The sequence below is a fragment of the Triticum urartu genome, chromosome 7 (genome assembly GCF_003073215.2).
Source record: "Triticum urartu cultivar G1812 chromosome 7, Tu2.1, whole genome shotgun sequence".
Lineage (NCBI taxonomy): Eukaryota > Viridiplantae > Streptophyta > Magnoliopsida > Poales > Poaceae > Triticum > Triticum urartu.
Genome location: NC_053028.1, coordinates 45227455 through 45251080, shown reverse-complemented (window position 1 = coordinate 45251080; position 23626 = coordinate 45227455). Strand labels below are relative to the sequence as shown.

The 23626-nt window shown below is 42.7% G+C and overlaps 1 protein-coding gene across 1 annotated transcript; it reads right to left on the bottom strand.

Moving 5' to 3' along the window:
- Positions 1-776: 776 nt before the first annotated feature.
- On the bottom strand, positions 777-1956 carry LOC125524140 (dormancy-associated protein homolog 3-like). Its single transcript, XM_048689212.1, has 3 exons — positions 1667-1956; positions 1280-1403; positions 777-1092 (listed from the first exon to the last, which is right to left on the bottom strand). The coding sequence occupies exons 1-3, from the start codon at positions 1905-1907 to the stop codon at positions 1065-1067; spliced, it is 393 nt and encodes a 130-aa protein (XP_048545169.1). The 5' UTR covers positions 1908-1956; the 3' UTR covers positions 777-1064.
- Between the last annotated feature and the right edge of the window lie 21670 nt (positions 1957-23626).

Genomic DNA, 23626 nt, shown 5'->3' with positions numbered 1-23626 from the left:
AGTGCGGTTTGTATGAAAATACTACTCTTATTCGCTATAACCGAATAATAGGAAGTACCAACTTGCGACTAAATGTCCCTTTCAAAAAAAAAAAAAACTTGCGACTAAATGTCGAGAAATCACACATCCTTTTGGCCCGTAATGGGTCGACCTATTCCTCCAGTTTTCTTACATCCTCTCAGTCTCACCCCACCGGTTCACTAAAATTGTTCTTCCCGGATTTATTTCCTGAGTAGGTTTCTATATCTGTTTAACTTTTCAATTGATGTTTTATTAGTTTATTTTTATATTTTTCCTAGCTTTCCTCTTTTTATTTTTCCCTTTTTTTATTCTATTAGAAAGCGTTCACAAAATTATAAAATTATTCATGGTTTAGTAGAATATTCATAAAAGTAGAGAGAATGGTCACAAATCTTAAAAATGTTCACTTTTCTTAAAAATATTCATAACCTTTTAATATTCACTTTAAAAATTGTCGTTATAATTAAAAATATTTCGGCTATGAGGAATTAACCGTATTGTCTTTTTGTCTTTCTCAAGCAATTTTGTCCGGTCACCCATAAGCTAGGTAGAGGGCGGCCTATTTTTGGCAGTCACCTATAAGTTCTAAAAGACATGGCCCTTAACCAGCTAAGGGGATCTATTTCATTGGATGGTATGATTTACGGTGGCAAAATTAGGGCTATTTGTTGCATTTAACTCCATACATACATGGTACTCAATTACAATACATGGACAATTATAGTAGGAAAAGGAAGGATGATCGAACACTTGCATTGCAACCCCATTTCAACGGTCATCTCCTCCATATAAAAAAAAGGGCGCCTTTGTGATGGCAATACATCTTGATCGGAGCCTACTACTGATAACCACATCACATACTTTGCCCCCCCGAAAGGGCGCACAACTACGTAAAGGAAGAGAAAAGATAGTGCACCTAGTTAACACAACGATTACACAATAGCAGGTATACATATGACGTGACGAACACGCGGCCTCAAACACGCCAGCTACCTCCTCCCCTGCTTCGATCGATTATTTCACACTCCGGTTGTGCTTCTTTATTATCGGTCCAATGAACTGATCACCACCCTGCAAGCACGGCGATCCGAAGTTAATTAAACGGAACCACCACCTACCACGGCGACCCTTCTGCCATATGTTCTTTATCTTCTTTCAACGGAATGATTGGTCTGACGTAGGTAGTTTTTGTGTATGGATCATCATTCGTATGGTGCAAGCAGCATGGGGTGAGAGTGAAGGTGACGTTTAAACGCACCAGTCGTACACGGTTGAGCTCCTGGGCCCGACGGTCGCCTCTGCCTGGACGGCGTCGACGTTGGCCATCTTGGATTTCCGGCGGAACGCCCTCCAGCCGTCCACCCTCGGCGTGCTACCGGTGCCTGCAACATAAAGTTTCAGATAAAACATCAATTTAACGAGGGGAATTTCAGGTCAAACTGCAAATTTGTCGACATCGAGCTCGAGGAACAAGCCATGCTAGAGCAAAAGGTCCATGTTTTTCTTGTCCGAACGGATCGACGCATCGCCGATCCAACAGAAACGATCACAATCGATCAGCGCTACACAGTCACTGAGTCACATACCGATCCTAATTAAACAACGGAAATCATAGGGAGGCCAAGAAACAGAGCCAGAGACCCACCTGCTGCGAACGGGGAGTCCGGCGCACTGGCCGGGGTGGACGGCACGGAGCTCGACTCGCCGTACGGGAGGGAGAGAGACGGCGGCCGGGCGATGGTGATGCTGCGGGTCACCGCCGGCGCGACGTCTGCGGCCGCCGGGCTCGAGGGCGAGAAGGAGGAGTATTTCCGGAGCTTGCTGAAGCCGTGGTCCGGCCGTGGGCCGGCGACCGTCTCGTCCCAGAGCTGGTCGAGGAGGCCCATGCGAATGGTTCCTTGTACGGCGTACCTATGCGTGTCGCCGTCGTCTTTCTTTCTTGGCTGGGAGTGGCCGGCCTTCGGGACTGCGAGTGGCCGTGGCCGTTATGTCACATCTAAGCTGATGTTCACTCTGTTTCTGGTCTATTTTTTTTACTAGTTTTTTTATTTTTTGTTGCTGTATTATATATTTGTGGAGCTTAAATATGACATTTTTAAAAAATATCTAGATGTGAATTAAATAAACTGTTCTTTATATAGGACTAGGCGGCATCTTGCCGACGTCGTGGAGTGCTGCGGCTCCTGTAACATGCATTCGACTGGCTGCTAATAAAAGGGCTTCGTCGACAAGTCATCCCCAGCTACCATGGTCATCAACTGTCTGTGTCCTCTCGAGCAGGGGGAGTCTACGCCTTAATGGCTGGGCTGGTTTGGTTTGCTGAGGGAAAACGAAAGGTACTGGGAATGAAACCCTGCATCCTAGTGATGTGGATTTCATTTCTTTCAGGATATGCTCGACCTTTCCACGGATGAAATGGAGGATGTGGACAATACCGAATCAGGTAGGACCCTGTTAGCCGGCCAACGTCTCATGAGGAGGATAAAAAATACGAACGATTTTCATGGCAATTTTTTTTTGATCTTTTTTCCTTGATGGGTTGGTTCCAACACAAGGAATCTAACCATCTTACCTGCGCTTAGTTTACTTTTCACGGTAATTTAAGTTGTATGGGGATGACAATTTTTTCACACTAGCATGACAATTGTTCCGTAATGAAGGTTTTCTTTTTTGGAAAAAACTGCCAACGTTTGATCCAGCGAGTGCGAGTGTTCGCCAGTTAGCATTACCGGTTATGTAAAATTAAGTTTCTTAGGGAACTAAACTCCTGCTAGGACTGTGGTAAGTAGGAGGAATAATCAAAGAAGAAAAAAAATCTTGAGAGGTCTGGTGTTGAATTGCAGTGATCGATGGAAAGAGAAGATTTATTAGGGAACATATAACTCGATCCGAATCTCACCTTTATTTCATTTGTCTCCAGGTAACATGAAATCTGAATATTTCAGAAATGTTGAGTGGAGGGGTAAAAAGACTTTCTGGGTGGACCTCGTGCATCTCATAAATTAATCACAAGTGCCCATTTTTTTGCTGGAGCTTTTAATCTGACAAGGAGCTCATCGAATAAAAACAAACCTGACAGATACAGTAAGTGGAGCATCCTTTTCAACTAAATTATTGCTATGTATGTCAGATGGAAACATTTGTGATTAACTTAACATCAGTGGAAAACATTTTCCACCTATATATTATTTATCAGGAATACTCGGTATTGCATGATAAATTCCGAAACCCTTTCGGTGACTCTGAAACGCTTCCGGTTCCTCTCGGAACTATTCGAATATTAACAAAACTATTTCACAAATAAATCCTCGATACTCCGTCCTACTAACTCTCAACAGATCGTGATTACCTTAAACTTGTGACCCTATAGGTTCAGTAAAACATAGACATGAAAGAAACCCCTCCATTCAATGACCAATAACGGAACCATGGACGTCCATATCGATCCATATGTTTGTAAGAATGACATTCGAGTGAACCTTTGGTTATCATGTGATGTTTCCTTTGCTTCGCGATACTTTACAAAACCCGAGGTAAGATATATCTGTATCCTCTTGAGTCATACACATGCTCAGTATACCGGTCTCCTTGTTACCGGTTTTGTTCTTCTATCTCGTTGTCATGATTCGGCGTCTCCGTGACTTTGTCACCTGTGTCTAGCCAGACGATGATGGATGCCCTCTGAAGGAAATATGCCCTAGAGGCAATAATAAAGTTGTTATTTTATATTTCCTTATTCATAATAAAGGTTTATTATTCATGCTAGAATTGTATTGATCGGAAACTTAAATACATGTGTGAATACATAAACAAATATTGTGTCCCTAGTAAGCCTCTACTAGACTACCTCGTTGATCGAAGATGGTTAAGGTTTCCTAACCATACACATGTGTTGTCATTTGATAACAGGATCACATCATCAAGAGAATGATGTGATGGACAAGACCCATATGTTAGCTTAGCATAATGATCGTTTAGTTTATTGCTATTGCTTTCTTCATGTCAAATACATATACCTCATGCCTTTCCTCTTAACACTACTAGGGAAAAGCCTAGCAGCAGCGTGGGTTTTAGGCCTATCAGTAGCGCGGGGCGATGCGCTACTGATAAGGCGCTACAGCTAACGTATAGCAGTAGCATGCCTCCGCCCACGCTACTGCTAAATCGACTTAGTAGTAGCGACTTCCCGAAGGAGCGTTACTGTTAATTAGTAGTAGCGCTTCTCCCTGCCTGCGCTACTACTATTATTTCGTATTTTATTTCTTTTTTATTTCATGTTGTATTCGTACACCTTTACACAAGTTTTCATACAACAGGAATTTAGAAATTGTTTTTACATCATAATGAGTTATTACATCACGGGGGGAAAGAACCGTGGACTAGTTTCAAGTGGATGGACATCCCCACTTGAAACTAATCCGCGGTTCTTTCACCCAATGATATAATAAATATCATCATCATCATATCATTAATAACTTATCATCATAATACATCATTGTCATATAACACCTCCTCAAGATCATCGTTTTCATCAATGAGACATCACATAACAAATTGGTCACTAGTCGTAATCACAAGTACTCCTCATCATCAACTCTAACACATTGTATCACATAATAAACATATTGTACCTCATAGGACCTACTACATTCTCTTAGGACATACTATATTCTCTAAGGTAAAATAGCAAAAAACAAGATAGCCCCTGACTCTCCATTATGGAGAATGGAGATTATCCTGTCTCCAATTCTTGTCTTTCGCTTAATGTTACTTCCAAGAACCTCCTTGCGAATGTCCAAACATTTGTTTAGCATGTGTTCACCGGTTTTAGAAATCTGATATGCACAGGTGAGCTCCTTAGATTGACCTGGTTGTATGTTCAGAACTGCAAGGCGACCATTCTGATACATCAGATGAGGCACACAATCCATCGGGATTTTTTGTTGAAAAACATAGTAATAACTTCGTAGTTAGCAATGATGTACTAGTTTTAGAAGTATGCAAAAGATGCACGGATTTCGTAATAGTAAAAAATCTTACCAGGGTATCTCCATAGAAGTTACCGTGGTTCAACACGTGCACTAGTGGCACGTATTCACCATAATTTGGAGGAGTTCGATAATATGTATTGTAATTCTCAAGATAAGTACAATAAGCAATCAGATGACTTTTCTCCTTATAAGTTAATTCGGAGCCATCAATGTAGTGGGTTTTCTCTACCATCTTTTGCACATTCTTTGAAGATTCAAAATAAGCTGTCAATGGAAATAAGCTATCAACTATTTTGAAATAAACAATATAAATTAGTTAATAACTATGTTTGAGAAACTCACATTGCGGTAGAATCGGAAGCGTATCAACAAGGACCCAAATGTCCATATTGTGTTGCTCGATGTCAGGATCACCAAGATCCATGGTGACAATCATACCCTCATAAAAACCATACATTTTGCAAAGTGCTTCCCAATTTTGACAACCAAAATGGGTTATGCTCTGAGAATTGTACAGATTTACTTCAAAATCGATATCATGATGGGTCCTTAGGTGTATTTTCTTTGTTTGAAAATTTTCATGGTCTTCAAAATCCATCCTCTCCAAGACATAGCGTCTTGCATGGCATGGGATAAGCTAGTCGAATTGTAAAAGATGAAAATTAGACGTTGAAATAGTTGAAGTCATGCTTAATTACGAAAAAAACACTTGTCGTTGTTGCGTACCGTTTCAACATCGAAGCTCTCCTCGAGCTTAATGCTGAAGCACCGATCTTCGTCCAGCTCAACGAACATGTCGCACATACCTCGATCGTCGTGGCACCAGCTGCTCTCCCCCGGGAGACTGTCGTCGTCCGAGTATGACATTTCCTACGTTCATTATTCAAAGATTAAACTTGTACAATTAAATATATGTACTAAAAAACCTAAATTAGATCATTATTTTTCGAGAAAATCCAGGGCACTCGATATTTCCTACATATTCTAGCACAAGTCATGCCAGAATTTACGGAAAAATCCGACATGACCTTTGCTAAAAAAAGGACATATCGAGCGCCTGAAATTTGCCGGAACGGAAATTAATCAACACTCCGGCAAAACATAGGCCACTCGGAGGTGTAAACTGAACATGAACGGCCACTTGGGCAACCACATATCCTATTTGAGCAAATATGACATGTTCAACTAGTTTTATTAATTCAACTAGTTGTTACTAAATATAAACTTACTATAAATAGAAAAAACTAGTTCTTTCTAAAAATAAAGTAGTTCAACTAGTTATATTAATTATTTTACTAAAAATACATTAGTTATATTAATTTCAACTAGTTCAACTAGTTTATTAATTTACTTACTAAACTAGTTCAACTACAACTAAAATATTTCAACTAGTTTATTAATTTACTTACTAAAAATAAAATAGTTGCTTTAACAAAAAAACTAGTTCTATTAATTTTCGTACTAAAAATAAAATAGTTGTATTAACTCAACTAGTTCAATTAAGCACTTAATATGAATAAAATAAACTAGTTTTTACTAAAAATAAACTAGTTCAACTAGTTATATTAATTTTCTTACTAATTCTATTAAACACTTACTAAAATTTAACCCTAACTATTTTGATGAACTCTAAAATTTAATCCTAACTAATTCGATGAACTCTAAAACTAATTCTATTTAACAACTACTGCCATAATTAGCATCTAATTTGATGAACCCTAACTAACTAGATGAACTCTGAAATTTAACCCTAAGAACCCTAGTTAGGCAGAGGTAGGGGAGGAGGAGGAGGAGGGCGTGCTCACCTCTGGCGCCGGCGGAGTTAGGGAGAGGGGCACGCGGCGTCGAGGTCGCGGTCGAGGGCGGGGGCGGTGTCGAAGGTGTGCGGAGAGCGACGGGTCGTGCGCGGCGGCCAACGACGATGCAGGGCGGCGACAACAAAGGAGTAGGGATTTGGGGGAAGTGGCCGTGGGGGAAGAACGAATTGCGCGGTTAAGTTGAAAGTAGCAGTAGCGCGTTTCAGGAAGTGCGCTGCTGCTACGGTAGCTATAGCGCGTTTCTTAAGAAGCGCTACTGCTATTCCTTCGCATTTTTATTTGCTTTCCATTTAATTTTATTTTCATTAGCAGTAGCGCCTTTGTTCGTAAACGCGCTGCTACAAAACAAGTAGCGGTAGCGCGGTTCCACATAGATCGCTACTACTATGTGTAGCCTTGGAATTTTAGTAGTAGCGCTTTTGTACTCGGGCGCGCTACTGCTATAATTGTATCTGTAGCGCAGTTTAAAATACCGCGTTGCTGCTAATTAGCACCAGCGTGCGTTTTTATCCCGCGCTACTGCTAATGTTCTGTGCATAAGGTTTTCCCTAATAGTGTAAGCCGGCCCACCATAACATGAAACGGCCTACTGGGCCTTGGGCCTTGTCGTTCGTCTGACCCGCCCGCCGGGTCACCAGTGAGTTGCAATGCTCAGGCGGGTTGCCCGTAAACCGCTAGGTCCGGACGGGTCGCCATTGAGTCGCCAAGCTTCAGCCGGGTCATACATCTGGTGGGTTACACCGCGGGGTATATCCCCGACACTCTCACTCACTTCTTTCGAGAGAAACTCCTTTTCTAGAAAGGATTCATTTTTAGCAACGAATATCTTGTCTTCAGACCTGTGATAGTAGGTGTATCCAACAGTCTTCTTTGGGTATCCTATGAAGACACATTTCTCCGATTTGGATTCGAGCTTATCAGGTTGAAGATTTTTCACATAAGTATCGCAACCCCAAACTTTAAGAAACGACAACTTGGGTTTCTTGCCAAATAACACTTTATATGGTGTCGTCTCAAGGGATTTCGATGGTGCCCTATTTAACGTGAATGCAGCTGTCTCTAAAGCATAACCCCAAAACGATATCAGTAAATCAGTAAGAGACATTATAGATCGCACCATATCTAATAAAGTGCGGTTACGACGTTCGGACACACCATTACGCTGTGGTGTTCCAGGTGTCGTGAGTTGCGAAACTATTCCGCATTGTTTCAAATGAAGACCAAACTCATAACTCAAATATTCACCTCCACGATCATATGGTAGAAAATTCATTTTCTTGTTACGATGATTTTCCACTCCACTCTGATTTTTTTAAACTTTTCAAATGTTTCAGACTTATGTTTTATCAAGTAGATATACCCGTATCTTCGCAAATCATCTCTGAAGGGCAGAAAATAATGATACCCGCTGCGAGCCTCAACACTCATTGAACCGCATACATCAGTATGTATTATTTTCAATAAGTCTGTTGCTCGCTCCATTGTTCTGGAGAACGGAGTCTTAGTCTTCTTGCCCATGAGGCATGGTTCGCAAGCATCAAGTGATTCATAATCAAGTGATTCTAAAAGCCCATCAACATGGAGTTTCTTCATGCGCTTTATACCAATATGACCTAAACGATATTGCCACAAATAAGCTGCACTATCATTATTAACTTGTATCTTTTGGCTTCAATACTATGAATATGTGTCTCACTACTATCGAGATTCAACAAAAATAGAACACTCATCAAGGGTGCATGACTATAAAAGATAGTACTCATATAAATAGAACAACCATTATTCTCTGATTTAAATTAATAACCGTCTCGCATCAATCAAGATCTGGATATAATGTTCATGCTTAACGCTGGCACCAAATAACAATTATTCAGGTCTAAAACTAATCCTGAAGGTAGATGTAGAGGTAGCGTGCCGACGGTGATCACATCGACTCTGGAACCATTTCCCACGCGCATCGTCACCTCGTCCTTAGCCAATCTTCATTTAATCCGTAACCCTTGTTTCGAGTTGCAAATATGAGCAACAGAACCTATAACAAATACCCAGGCGCTACTACGAGTTTTAGTAAGGTACACATCAATAACATGTATATCAAATATACCTTTCACTTTGCCATACTTCTTATCCGCCAACTACTTGGGGCAATTCCGCTTCCAGTGAACAGTCCCTTCGCAGTAGAAGTACTCAGTCTCAGGCTTAGGTCCAGACTTGGGCTTCTTCACTTGACCAGCAACTTGCTTGCTGTTCTTCTTGAAGTTCCCCGTGTTCCCTTTGCCCTTTTTCTTGAAACTAGCGGTCTTGTTGACCATTAACACTTGATGCTCCTTCTTGATTTCTACCTCCGCAACATTTACATTGCGAAGAGCTCGGGAATTGTTTTATCCATCCCTTGCATATTATAGTTCATCACGAAGCTTTGTAGCTTGGTGGCAGTGATTGAAGAACTCTGTCAATGACACTATCATCGGGAAGATTAACTCCCAGTTGAGTCAAGTGGTTGTGGTACCCAGACATTCTCAGTATATGTTCACTGAGAGAACTATTCTCCTTGATCTTGCACCTGTATAACTTATTGGAGACTTCATATCTCTCAATCCGGGCATTTTCTTGAAATGTTAACTTCAACTCCTGGAACATCTCATATGCTCCATGATGTTCAAAACGTCGTTGAAGTCCCGATTCTAAGACGTAAAGCATGGCACACTGAACTATTGAGTAGTTATCAGCTTTGCTCTGCCAGACGTTCATAACATCTGGAGTTTCTCCTGCAGTGGGCTTTGCACCTACCGGTTCTTCCAGGACGTAATTCTTGTATGCAGCAATGAGGATAATTCTCAAGTTACGAACCCAGTCCGTGTAGTTGCTACCATCATCTTTCGACTTAGCTTTCTCTAGGAACGCATTAAAATTCAAAGGAACAGTAGCACGGGCCATTGATCTACAACAACATAGACATGCAAAATATTATCAGGTACTAAGTTCATGATAAATTAAAGTTCAATTAATCATATCACTGAAGAACTCCCACTTAGATAGATATCCCTCTAGTCATCTAAATGATCACGTGATCCATATCAAGTAAACCATGTCCGATCATCACGTGAGATGGAGAAGTTTTCCTTGATGACCATCATTATGCTGATCGTATCTACTATATGATTCACGCTCGACCTTTCGGTCTCAGTGTTCCGAGGCCATATCTGCATATGCTAGGCTCGTCAAGTTTAACCTGAGTATTCTGCTTGTGCAAAACTAGTTTGCACCCGTTGTATGTGAACATAGAGCTTATCACACCCGATCATCACGTGGTTGTTGGAAATATGCCGTAGAGGCAATAATAAAATGGTTATTATTATATTTCTTTGTTCATGATAATTGTCTATTGTTCATGCTATAATTGTGTTATCTGGAAATCGTAATACATGTGTGAATACATAGACCACAACACGTCCCTAGTGAGCCTCTAGTTGACTAGCTCGTTGATCAAAAGATAGTCATGGTTTCCTGACTATGGACATTGGATGTCATTGATAACGGGATCACATCATTAGGAGAAGGATGTGATGGACAAGACCCAATCCTAAGCTTAGCTCAAAGATCATGTAGTTCGTTTGCTGTAGCTTTTCTGAATGTCAAGTATCATTTCCTTAGACCATGAGATTGTGCAACTTCCGGATACCGTAGGAGTGATTTGGGTGTGCCAAACGTCACAACGTAACTGGGTGACTATAAAGGTACATTACAGGTATCTCCGAAAGTGTTTGTTCGGTTGGCACGAATCGAGACTGGGATTTGTCACTCCGTATGATGGAGAGGTATCTCTGGGCCCACTCGGTAATGCATCATCATAATGAGCTCAATGTGATCAAGTGGTTGATCACGGGATCATGCATTACGGTACGAGTAAAGTGACTTGCCGGTAACGAGACTGAACAAGGTATTGGGATACCGACGATCGAGTCTCGGGCAAGTAACGTACCGATTGACAAAGGGAATTGTATACGGATTGATTGAATCCTCGACATCGTGGCTCATCCGATGAAATCATCGTGGAGCATGTGGGAGCCAACATGGGTATCCAGATCCCGCTGTTGGTTATTGACCAGAGAGGCTTCTCGGTCATGTCTGCATGTCTCCCGAACCCGTAGGGTCTACACACTTAAGGTTCGGTGACGCTAGGGTTGTATAGATATTAGCACACGGTAACCCGAAAGTTGTTCGGAGTCCCGGATGAGATCCCGGACGTCACGAGAAGTTCCCGTATGGTCCGGAGGTAAAGATTTATATATAGGAAGTCCAGTTTCGGCCATCGGGAAGGTTTCGAGGGTCACCGGTATTGTACCGGGACCACCGGAAGGGTCCCGGGGGTCCACGGGGTGGGGCCACCTATCCCGGAGGGCCCCATGGGCTGAAGTGGGAGGGGAATCAGCCCCTAGTGGGCTGGTGCGCCCCCCTTGGGCCTCCCCCTGCGCCTATGGTTAGAAACCCTAGGGGTGGGGGGCGCCACCCTTGCCTTGGGGGGCAAGGCACCCCCTTTGGCCGCTGCCCCCCTAGGAGATTGGATCTCCTAGGGCCGGCGCCCCCCCTAGGCACCCTATATATAGTGGGGGGAGGGAGGGCTGCGCACCCAAGCCCCTGGCCTCTCCCTCTCCCTCCCGTGACACTCCTCCGTCTCCCAGCGCTTGGCGAAGCCTTGCCGAGATCACCGTTGCTTCCACCACCACGCCGTCGTGCTGCTGGATCTTCATCAACCTCTCCTTCCCCCTTGCTGGATCAAGAAGGAGGAGATGTTTCCCAACCGTACGTGTGTTGAACGCGGAGGTGCTGTCCGTTCGGCACTAGGTCATCGGTGATTTGAATCACGTCGAGTACGACTCCATCAACCCCGTTCTCTTGAATGCTTCCGCTCGTGATCTACAAGGGTATGTAGATGCACTCCTCTCTCCCTCGTTGCTAGATGACTCCATAGATTGATCTTGGTGATGCATAGAAAATTTTAAAATTCTGCTATGTTCCCCAACAGTGGCATCATGAGCTAGGTCTATGCGTAGTTACTATGCACGAGTAGAACACAAAGCAGTTGTGGGCGTCGATATTGTCAATTATCTTGCCGTTACTAGTCTTATCTTGATTCGGCGGCATTGTGGGATGAAGCGGCCCGGACCAACCTTACACGTACGCTTACGTGAGACCGGTTCCACCGACTAACATGCACTAGTTGCATAAGGTGGCTGGCGGGTGTCTGTCTCTCCCACTTTAGTCAGATCAGATTCGATGAACAGGGTCCTTATGAAGGGTGAATAGAAATTGGCAATTCACGTTGTGGTTTTGGCGTAGGTAAGAAACGTTCTTGCTAGAAACCTATAGCAGCCACGTAAAAATTTGCAACAACAATTAGAGGACGTCTAACTTGTTTTTGCAGCAAGTGTTTTGTGATGTGATATGGCCAAAGGATGTGATGAATGATATATGTGATGTATGAGATGATCATGTTCTTGTAATAGGAATCACGACTTGCATGTCGATGAGTATGACAACCGGCAGGAGCCATAGGAGTTGTCTTTATTTATTTATGACCTGCGTGTCAACATAAACGTCATGTAATTACTTTACTTTATTGCTAAAGCGTTAGCCATAGTAGTAGAAGTAATAGTTGACGTGACAACTTCAAGAAGACACGATGATGGAGATCATGATGATGGAGATCATGGTGTCATGCCGGTGACAACGATGATCATGGAGCCCCGAAGATGGAGATCAAAGGAGCAAATGATATTGGCCATATCATGTCACTATTTGATTGCATGTGATGTTTATCATGTTTTACATCTTATTTGCTTAGAATGACAGTAGCTTAAATAAGATGATCCCTCGTAATAATTTCAAGAAAGTGTTCCCCCTAACTGTGCACCGTTGCGAAGGTTCGTTGTTTCGAAGCACCATGTGATGATCGGGTGTGAAAGATTCTAATGTTCGAATACAACGGGTGTAAGCCAGATTTACACACGCAATACACTTAGGTTGACTTGACGAGCCTAGCATGTACAGACATGGCCTCGGAACACAAAAGACCGAAAGGTCGAGCATGAGTCATTTAGAAGATATGATCAACATGAAGATGTTCACCGATGTTGACTAGTCCATCTCACGTGATGATTGGACACGACCTAGTTAACTCGGATCATGTTATACTTAGATGACTGGAGGGATGTCTATCTGAGTGGGAGTTCATTGAATAATTTGATTAGATGAACTTAATTATCATGAACTTAGTCTAAAATCTTTACAATATGTCTTGTAGATCAAATGGCCCACATTGTCCTCAACCTCAACGCGTTCCTAGAGAAAACAAAGCTGAAAGACGATGGCAGCAACTATACGGACTGGGTCCAGAACCTGAGGATCATCCTCATAGCTGCCAAGAAAGATTATGTCCTAGAAGCACTGCTAGGTGACGCACCCGTCCCACAGAACCAAGACGTTATGAACGCTTGGCAGACACGTGCTGATGATTACTCCCTCGTTCAGTGCAGCATGCTTTACAGCTTAGAACCGGGGATCCAAAAGCGTTTTGAGAGACACGGAGCATATGAGATGTTCGAAGAGCTGAAAATAGTTTCTCAAGCTCATGCCCGGGTCGAGAGATATGAAGTCTCCGACAAGTTCTTCAGCTGTAAGATGGAGGAAAATAGTTCTGTCAGTGAGCACATACTCAAAATGTCTGAGTTGCATAACCGCTTGACTCAGCTGGGAGTTAATCTCCCGGATGACGCGGTCATTGACAGAATCCTTCAGTCGCTTCCACCGAGCTACAAGAGCTTTGTGATGAACTTCAATATGCAGGGGATGGAAAAGACCATTCCTAAAGTATTTTCAATGCTGAAATCAGCAGAGGTAGAAGTCAAAAAGGAACATCAAGTGTTGATGGTGAATAAAACCACTAAGTTCAAGAAAGGCAAGGGTAAGAAGAACTTCAAGAAGGACGACAAGGGAGTTGCCGCGCCTGGTAAGCAAGCTGCCGGGAAGAAGCCAAAGAATGGACCCAAGCCCGAGACTGAGTGCTTTTATTGCAAGGGAAGTGGTCACTGGAAGCGGAACTGCCCCAAATACTTAGCGGACAAGAAGGCCGGCATCACGGAAGGTATATGTGATATACATGTAATTGATGTGTACCTTACTAGTACTCGTAGTAGCTCCTGGGTATTTGATACCGGTGCGGTTGCTCACATTTGTAACTCAAAGCAGGAGCTGCGGAATAAGCGGAGACTGGCGAAGGACGAGGTGACAATGCGCGTTGGGAATGGTTCCAAGGTCGATGTGATCGCCGTCGGCACGCTACCTCTACATTTACCTACGGGATTAGTTTTAAACCTCAATAATTGTTATTTAGTGCTAGCTTTGAGCATGAACATTGTATCAGGATCTCGTTTAATATGAGATGACTACTCATTTAAATCCGAGAATAATGGTTGTTCTATTTATATGAGAGATATGTTTTATGGTCATGCTCCGATGGTGAATGGTTTATTCTTAATGAATCTCGAGCGTAATGCTACACATATTCATAGTGTGAATACCAAAAGATGTAAGGTTGATAATGATAGTCCCACATACTTGTGGCACTGCCGCCTTGGTCACATAGGTGTCAAACGCATGAAGAGCTCCATGCAGATGGACTTTTAGAGTCTCTTGATTACGAATCATTTGAGATGTGCGAACCATGCCTGATGGGGAAAATGACCAAGACTCCGTTCTCAGGAACAATGGAGCGAGCAACCAACTTACTGGAAATCATACATACTGATGTGTGCGGTCCAATGAGTGTTGAGGCTCGCGGTGGCTATCGTTATGTTATCACCCTCACTGATGACTTGAGTAGATATGGGTATGTCTACTTGATGAAACACAAGTCTGAGACCTTTGAAAATTTCAAGGAATTTCAGAGTGAGGTTGAGAATCAACGTGACAGGAAAATCAAGTTCTTGCGATCAGATCATGGGGGAGAATACTTGAGTCACGAATTTGGCACACACTTAAGAAAATGTGGAATAGTTTCACAACTCACGCAGCCTGGAACACCTCAACGTAATGGTGTGTCCGAATGTCGTAATCGCACTCTATTAGATATGGTGCGATCTATGATGTCTCTTACCGATTTACCGCTATCATTTTGGGGCTATGCTTTAAAGACTGCCGCATTCACTTTAAATAGGGCTCCGTCGAAATCTGTTGAGACGACACCGTATGAATTATGGTTTGGGAAGAAACCTGAGCTGTCGTTTCTAAAAGTTTGGGGATGAGATGCTTATGTCAAGAAACTTCAACCTGAAAAGCTCGAACCCAAGTCGGAGAAATGCGTCTTCACAGGATACCCTAAAGAAACTATTGGGTATACCTTCTACCTCAGATCCGAAGGCAAGATCTTTGTTGCCAAGAATGGGTCCTTTCTAGAGAAAGAGTTTCTCTCGAAAGAAATAAGTGGGAGGAAAGTAGAACTTGATGAAGTATTACCTCTTGAACTGGTAAGTGGCGCAGCTCAAGAAAATGTTCCTGAGGTGCCTGCACCGACTAGAGAGGAAGTTGATGATGATGACCATGAAACTTTAGATCAAGTTGCTACTGAACTTCGTAGGTCCACAAGGACACGTTCCGCACCAGAGTGGTACGGCAACCCTGTCTTGGAAATCATGTTGTTAGACAAAGGTGAACCTTCAAACTATGAAGAAGCGATGGCGGGCCCAGATTCCGACAAATGGCTGGAAGCCATGAAATCCGAGATAGGATCCTTGTATGAAAACAAAGTATGGACTTTGACTGACTTGCCCGTTGATCGGCGAGCCATAGAAAATAAATGGATCTTTAAGAAGAAGACAAACGCGGATGGTAATGTGACCATCTATAAAGCTCGGCTTGTCGCTAAGGGTTATCGACAAGTTCAAGGGGTTGACTACGATGAGACTTTCTCACCCGTAGCGAAGCTGAAGTCCGTCCGAATCATGTTAGCAATTGCCGCATTCTATGATTATGAGATATGGCAAATGGACGTCAAAACCGCATTCCTTAATGGTTTCCTTAAGGAAGAATTGTATATGATGCAGCCGGACGGTTTTGTCAATCCTAAGAATGCTGACAAGGTGTGCAAGCTCCAATGCTCGATTTATGGGCTGGTGCAAGCATCTCGGAATTGGAACATTCGTTTTGATAAGATGATCAAAGCGTTTGGGTTTATGCAGACTTATGGAGAAGCCTGCATTTACAAGAAAGTGAGTGGGAGATCTGTAGCATTTCTCATATTGTATGTGGATGACATACTGTTGATGGGAAATGATATAGAATTCTTGGGAAGCATAAAGGCCTACTTGAAGAAGTGTTTTTCAATGAAGGACCTTGGAGAAGCTGCTTATATATTAGGCATCAAGATCTATAGAGATAGATCGTGACGCCTCATTGGTCTTTCATAGAGCACGTACCTTGACAAGATATTGAAGAAGTGCAAAATGGATCAGTCAAAGAAGGGGTTCTTGCCTGTATTGCAAGGTACGAGATTGAGCATGGCTCAATGCCTGACCACGGCAGAAGATAGAGAAAAGATGAGTGTCGTCCCCTATGCCTCGGCCATAGGGTCTATCATGTATGCTATGCTGTGTACCAGACCTGATGTAAACCTTGCCGTAAGTTTGGTAGGAAGGTACCAAAGTAATCCCGGCATGGAACACTGGACAGCGGTCAAGAATATCCCGAAGTACCTGAAAAGGACCAAGGAAATGTTTCTCGTTTATGGAGGTGATGAAGAGCTCGTCGTAAAGGGTTACGTCGATGCTAGCTTCGACACAGATCTGGATGACTCAAAGTCACAAACCGGATACGTGTATATTTTGGATGGTGGGGCAGTAAGCTGGTGCAGTTGCAAGCAAAGCGTTGTGGCGGGATCTACATGTGAAGCGGAGTACATGGCAGCCTCGGAGGCAGCACAAGAAGCAGTCTGGGTGAAGGAGTTCATTACCGACCTAGGAGTCATACCCAATGCGTCGGGCCTGATGACTCTCTTCTGTGACAACACTGGAGCTATTGCCCTTGCCAAGGAGCCCAGGTTTCATAGGAAGACCAGGCATATCAAGCGTCGCTTCAACTCCATTCGTGAAAGTGTTCAAAATGGAGACATAGAGATTTGTAAAGTACATACGGACCTGAATGTAGCAGATCCGTTGACTAAACCTCTCCCTAGAGCAAAACATGATCAACACCAGAACTGCATGGGTGTTCATTTCATCAAAATGTAACTAGAATATTGGCTCTAGTGCAAGTGGGAGACTGTTGGAAATATGCCCTAGAGGCAATAATAAAATGGTTATTATTATATTTCTTTGTTCATGATAATTGTCTATTGTTCATGCTATAATTGTGTTATCCGGAAATCGTAATACATGTGTGAATACATAGACCACAACACGTCCCTAGTGAGCCTCTAGTTGACTAGCTCGTTGATCAAAAGATAGTCATGGTTTCCTGACTATGGACATTGGATGTCATTGATAACGGGATCACATCATTAGGAGAATGATGTGATGGACAAGACCCAATCCTAAGCTTAGCTCAAAGATCATGTAGTTCGTTTGCTGTAGCTTTTCTGAATGTCAAGTATCATTTCCTTAGACCATGAGATTGTGCAACTTCCAGATACTGTAGGAGTGCTTTGGGTGTGCCAAACGTCACAACGTAACTGGGTGACTATAAACGTACATTACAGGTATCTCCGAAAGTGTCTGTTGGGTTGGCACGAATCGAGACTGGGATTTGTCACTCCGTATGACGGAGAGGTATCTCTGGGCCCACTCAGTAATGCATCATCATAATGAGCTCAATGTGATCAAGTGGTTGATCACGGGATCATGCATTACGGTACGAGTAAAGTGACTTGCCGGTAACGAGACTGAACAAGGTATTGGGATACCGACGATCGAGTCTCGGGAAAGTAACGTAACGATTGACAAAGGGAATTGTATACGGATTGATTGAATCCTCGACATCGTGGTTCATCCGATGAAATCATCGTGGAGCATGTGGGAGCCAACATGGGTATCCAGATCCCGCTGTTGGTTATTGACCAGAGAGGCTTCTCGGTCATGTCTGCATGTCTCCCGAACCCGTAGGGTCTACACACTTAAGGTTCGGTGATGCTAGGGTTGTAGAGATATTAGCACACGGTAACCCGAAAATTGTTCGGAGTCCCGGATGAGATCCCGGACGTCACGAGGAGTTATGGAATGGTCCGGAGGTAAAGATTTATATATAGGAAGTCCAGTTTCGGCCATCAGGAATGTTTCGGGGGTCACCGATATTGTACCGGGACCACCGGAAGGGTCCCGGGGGTCCACCGGGAGGGGCCACCTATCCCTTAGGGCCCCATGGGCTGAAGTGGGAGGGGAAACAGCCCCTAGTGGGCTGGGAGCCCCCCTTGGGCCTCCCCCTGCGCCTAGGGTTAGAAACCCTAGGGGTAGGGGGCGCCACCCTTGCCATGGAGGGCAAGGCACCCCCTTTGGCCGCCGCCCCCCTAGGAGATTAGATCTCCTAGGGCCGGCGCCCCCCTAGGCACCCTATATATAGTGGGGGGGGGGGGGGAGGGAGGGCTGCGCACCCAAGCCCCTGGCCTCTCCCTCTCCCTCCCGTGACACTCCTTCGTCTCCCAGCGCTTGGCGAAGCCCTGCCGAGATCACCGTTGCTTCCACCACCACGCCGTCGTGCTACTGGATCTTCATCAACCACTCCTTCCCCCTTGCTGGATCAAGAAGGAGGAGACGTCTCCCAACCGTACGTGTGTTGAACGCGGAGGTTCCGTCCGTTCGGCACTAGGTCATCGGTGATTTGAATCACGTCGAGTACGACTCCATCAACCCCGTTCTCTTGAACGCTTCCGCTCGTGATCTACAAGGGTATGTAGATGCACTCCTCTCTCCCTCGTTGCTAGATGACTCCATAGATTGATCTTGGTGATGCGTAGAAAATTTTAAAATTCTGCTACGTTCCCCAACAGTGGTGTCTCAGCATGACGAACTGTAGCAACGATGCATACTCAGGGATAACACTTGTGCCTTAAAATTTAGTGAGAGATCATCTTATAATGCTACCGCCGAACTAAGCAAAATAAGATGCATAAAAGATAAACATCACATGCAATCAAAATAAGTGATATGATATGGCCATCATCATCTTGTGCCTTTGATCTCCATCTCCAAAGCACCGTCAGGATCACCATCGTCACCGGCTTGACACCCTGATCTCCATCGTAGCATCGTTGTCGTCTCGCCAATCATTGCTTCTACGACTATCGCTACCTCTTACTGATAAAGTAAAGCAATTACATGGCGATTTCATTTCATACAATAAAGCGACAACCATATGGCTCCAGCCAGTTGCTGATAATTGTTACAAAACGTGATCATCTCATACAACAATTTATATATCATCACGTCTTGACCATATCACATCACAACAAGCCTTGCAAAAACAAGTTAGACGTCCTCTAATTTGTTGTTGCAAGTTTTACGTGGCTGCTACGGGCTTCTAGCAAGAACCGTTCTTACCTACGCATCTAAACCACAACGATTTTTCGTCAAGTGTGATGTTTTAACCTTCAACAGGGACCGGGTGTAGTCAAACTCGATTCAACTAAAACTGGAGAAATAGACACCCGCTAGCCACCTGTGTGCGAAGCACGTCGGTAGAACCAGTCTCATGAATGTGGTCATGTAATGTCAGACCGGGCCGCTTCATCTAACAATACCGCCAAATCAAAGTAAGACGTTGCTGATAAGCAGTATGACTATTATCGCCCACAACTCTTTGTGTTCTACTCGTGCAAATAACGTCTACACATAGACCTGGCTCTGATGCCACTGTTGGAGAACACAGTATTTCAAAAAAATTCCTACGATCACGCAAGATCTATCTAGGAGATGCATAGCAACGAGAGGGGAGAGTGTGTACCAAAAGCGAAAGCGTTTAGTAATGCGGTTGATGTAGTCGAACGTATTCGCGATCTAACCAATCCAAGCACCGAACGTATGACACCTCCATGTTCAACACACGTTCAGCCCGATGGTGTCCCTTGATCTCTTGATCCAGTTGAGGACGAGGGAGAGTTTTTCCAGGACGAGGCGTGATGACGGTGATGATGAAGTTACCGGCACAAGGCTTCGCCTAAGCACTACGACGATATGGCCGAGGTGTGTAACAGTGGAGGGGGGCACCGCACATGGCTAAGAGAAGACTTGGTGTGCCTTTGGGGTGCCCCCTCCCACGTATATAAAAGGGGGAGGAGAGGTCCGGCCCTAGGGTGACGCGCCATGGGGGGGAGTCCTACTTGGACTCCCAGTCCAAGTAGGGTTCGGTCCCCCCTTTCCTATTGCAAGTAGGAGACGAAGGGAAGGAGGAAGAGGAGAGAAGGAAGGAGGGGGCGCCGCCCCCACCCCTTGTCCAATTTGGACTGGGCAAGGGGGGCACGTGCCACCTCCTGGCCGGCCCTCTCTCTTCTACACTAAGGCCCATGGTGGCCCATTAACCTCCGGGGGGGGGGGGTTCCGGTAACCCCCGGTACTCCGAAACGACCCTAACCATTACGGTGTCCAAACGTAGCCTTCCAATACATGAATACTTATGTCTTGACCATTTCGAGACTCCTCTTCATGTCTGTGATCTTATCCGGGACTCCGAACAAACTTCGGTTCATCAAAACACGAAACTCACAATACAAATCGTCATCGAACGTTAAGCGTGCAGAGCCTACGGGTTCGAGAACTATGTAGACATGACTGAGACACATCTTCGGTCAGTAACCAATAGCAGATCCTGGATGCTCATATTGGCTCATACATATTCTACGAAGATCTTTATCGGTCAAACCGCATAACAATATACGTTGTTCCCTTTGTCATCGGTATGTTACTTGCCCGAGATTCGATCGTCGGTATCACATACCTAGTTCAATCTTGTCACCAGCAAGTCTCTTTACTCGTTCCGTAATGCATCATCCCATGGCTAACTCATTAGACACATTGCTTGCAAGGCTTATAGTGATGTGCATTACCGAGAGGGCCCAGAGATACCTCTCCGATACACGGAGTGACAAATCTTAATCTCGATTTATGCCAACTCAACAAACACCATCGGAGACACCCGTAGAGCATCTCTATAATAACCCAGTTACGTTGTGACGTTTGATAGAACACAAGGTGTTCCCCCGGTATTTGGTAGTTGCATAATCTCATAGTCTGAGGAACATGCACAAGTCATGAAGAAAGCAATAGCAGACAAACTAAACGATCATTATGCTAAGATAATAGATGGGTCTTGTCCATCACATCATTCTCAAATGATGTGATCCCGTTCATCAAATGACAACACATGTCTATGGCTAGGAAACTTAACAATCTTTGATTAACGAGCTAGTCAAGTAGAGGCATAATAGGGACACTTTATTTGTCTATGTATCCACACATGTACTAAGTTTCCAGTTAATACAATTCTAGCATGAATAATAAACATTTATCATGATATGAGGACATATAAATAACAACTTTATTATTGCCTCTAGGGCATATTTCCTTCAATAACAACATGAATACTTGATACGTCTCCAACGTATCTATAATTTTTGATTGTTCCATGCTATATTCTATTCTGTTTTGGACATTATTGGGCTTTATTATACACTTTTATATTATGTTTAATTATTCTCAATGGCACACTGAAAGATCTACTAATAAAAAAGTGCATGCGATAGAAGAAATTAATGTTTTGAGTGGAAAGATGGATGAACTTATGAAATTATTTGCTAATAAAAGTGTTTCTTCTGATCCTAAGGATATGAATCTATGGATGTGAATTTTGTTGGTAGGAATAATTTTGGTAACAACGCGTATAGAGGAAACTTTAATCCTAGGCCGTATCCTAGTAATTCCTTTAATAATTATGGTAATTCCTACAACAACTCTTATGGAAATTATAATAATATCCATCTGATTTTGAAACTACTATTAAAGAATTTATTGCTTCGCAAAAGAATTTCAATGCTTTGATTGAAGAAAAATTGCTTAAGATTGATGAGTTGGCTAGGAACGTTGATAGAATTTCTCTTGATGTTGATTCTTTGAAACTTAGATCTATTCCACCTAAGCATGATATCAATGAGTCTCTCAAAGCCATGAGAATTTCCCTTGATGAGTTTAAAGAAAGAACCACTAGGATGCGTGCTAAGAAAGATTGCTTTATAAAAGCGTGTTCTTCTAGTTTCCATGATAATAAAGATTAAGATATAAAAGTTATTGATGTGTCCCCTATTAAATCTTTGTTTTGCAATATGAATCTTTATAATGATGGGACCAAATATGATCCACCTTTACCTAGACGGCGTTCCAAAAATTCGGAGTCTTTAGATCTTGATGCTAAAATTGATAAAAGTGGGATTGATGAAGTCAAAACTTTAAATATTAATGAACCCACCATTTTGGATTTCAAGGAATTTAATTATTATAATTGCTCTTTGATAGATTGTATTTCCTTGTTGCAATCCATGCTAAATTCTCCTCATGCTTATAGTAAAAATAAAGCTTTTACTAAACATATCGTTGATGCTTTGATGCAATCTTATGAAGAAAAACTTGAGTTGGAAGTTTCTATCCCTAAAAAACTTTATGATGAGTGGGAACCTACTATTAAAACTAAAATTAAAGATCATTAATGCTATGCTTTGTGTGATTTGGGTGCTAGTGTTTCCATAATTCCAATGACTTTGTGTGATTTGTTAGGTTTCCGTGATTTTGATGATTGCTCTTTAAACTTGCATCTTGCGGATTCCACCATTAAGAAACCTATGGGAAGAATTAATGATGTTCTTATTGTTGCAAATAGGAACTATGTGCCCATAGATTTTATTGTTCTTGATATCAATTGCAATCCTTCATGTCCTATTATTCTTGGTAGACCTTTCCTTAGAACGATTGGTGCAATTATTGATATGAAGGAAGGGAATATTAGATTCCAATTTCCGTTAAGGAAAGGCATGGAACACTTCCCTAGAAATAAAATTAAATTAACTTATGAATATATTATGAGAGCCACTTATGGATTGCCTTCCAAAGATGGCAATATCTAGATCTATCCTTGCTTTTATGCCTAGCTAGGGGCGTTAAACGATAGCGCTTGTTGAGAGGCAACCCAATTTTATTTTTATTTCTGATTTTGGCTCCTGTTTAGTAATAAATAATTTATCTATCCTCTGTTTTGGTTATTTTTTTGTGTTTAATTAGTGTTTGTGCCAAGTAGAACCGTTGGGAAGACTTCGGGAAAGTCTTTTTAATCTTGCTGTAAAAAACAGAAACTTTAGCGCTCACGAGAACTGCTGCCATTTTTATTTGGAAAGTGCTATTTAGTTAATTCTTTTTGAATATGATTAATAGATAAATTCCTCATGTCCATAAATTTATTTTAGAATTTTTGGGGTTCCAGATCTTGCGTTAGCTACAGATTACTACATACTGTTCTGTTTTTGACAGATTCTGTTTTTCGTGTGTTGTTTGCTTATTTTAATGAATCTATGGCTAGTAAAATAGTTTATAAACCATAGTGAAGTTGGAATACAGTAGGTTTAACACCAATATAAATAAATAATGAGTTCATTACAGTATCTTGAAGTGGTGTTTTATTTTCTTTCGCTAACGGAGCTCACGAGATTTTCTACTTTAAGTTTTGTGTTGTGAACTTTTCAAGTTTTGGGTAAAGATTTTATGGATTATGGAA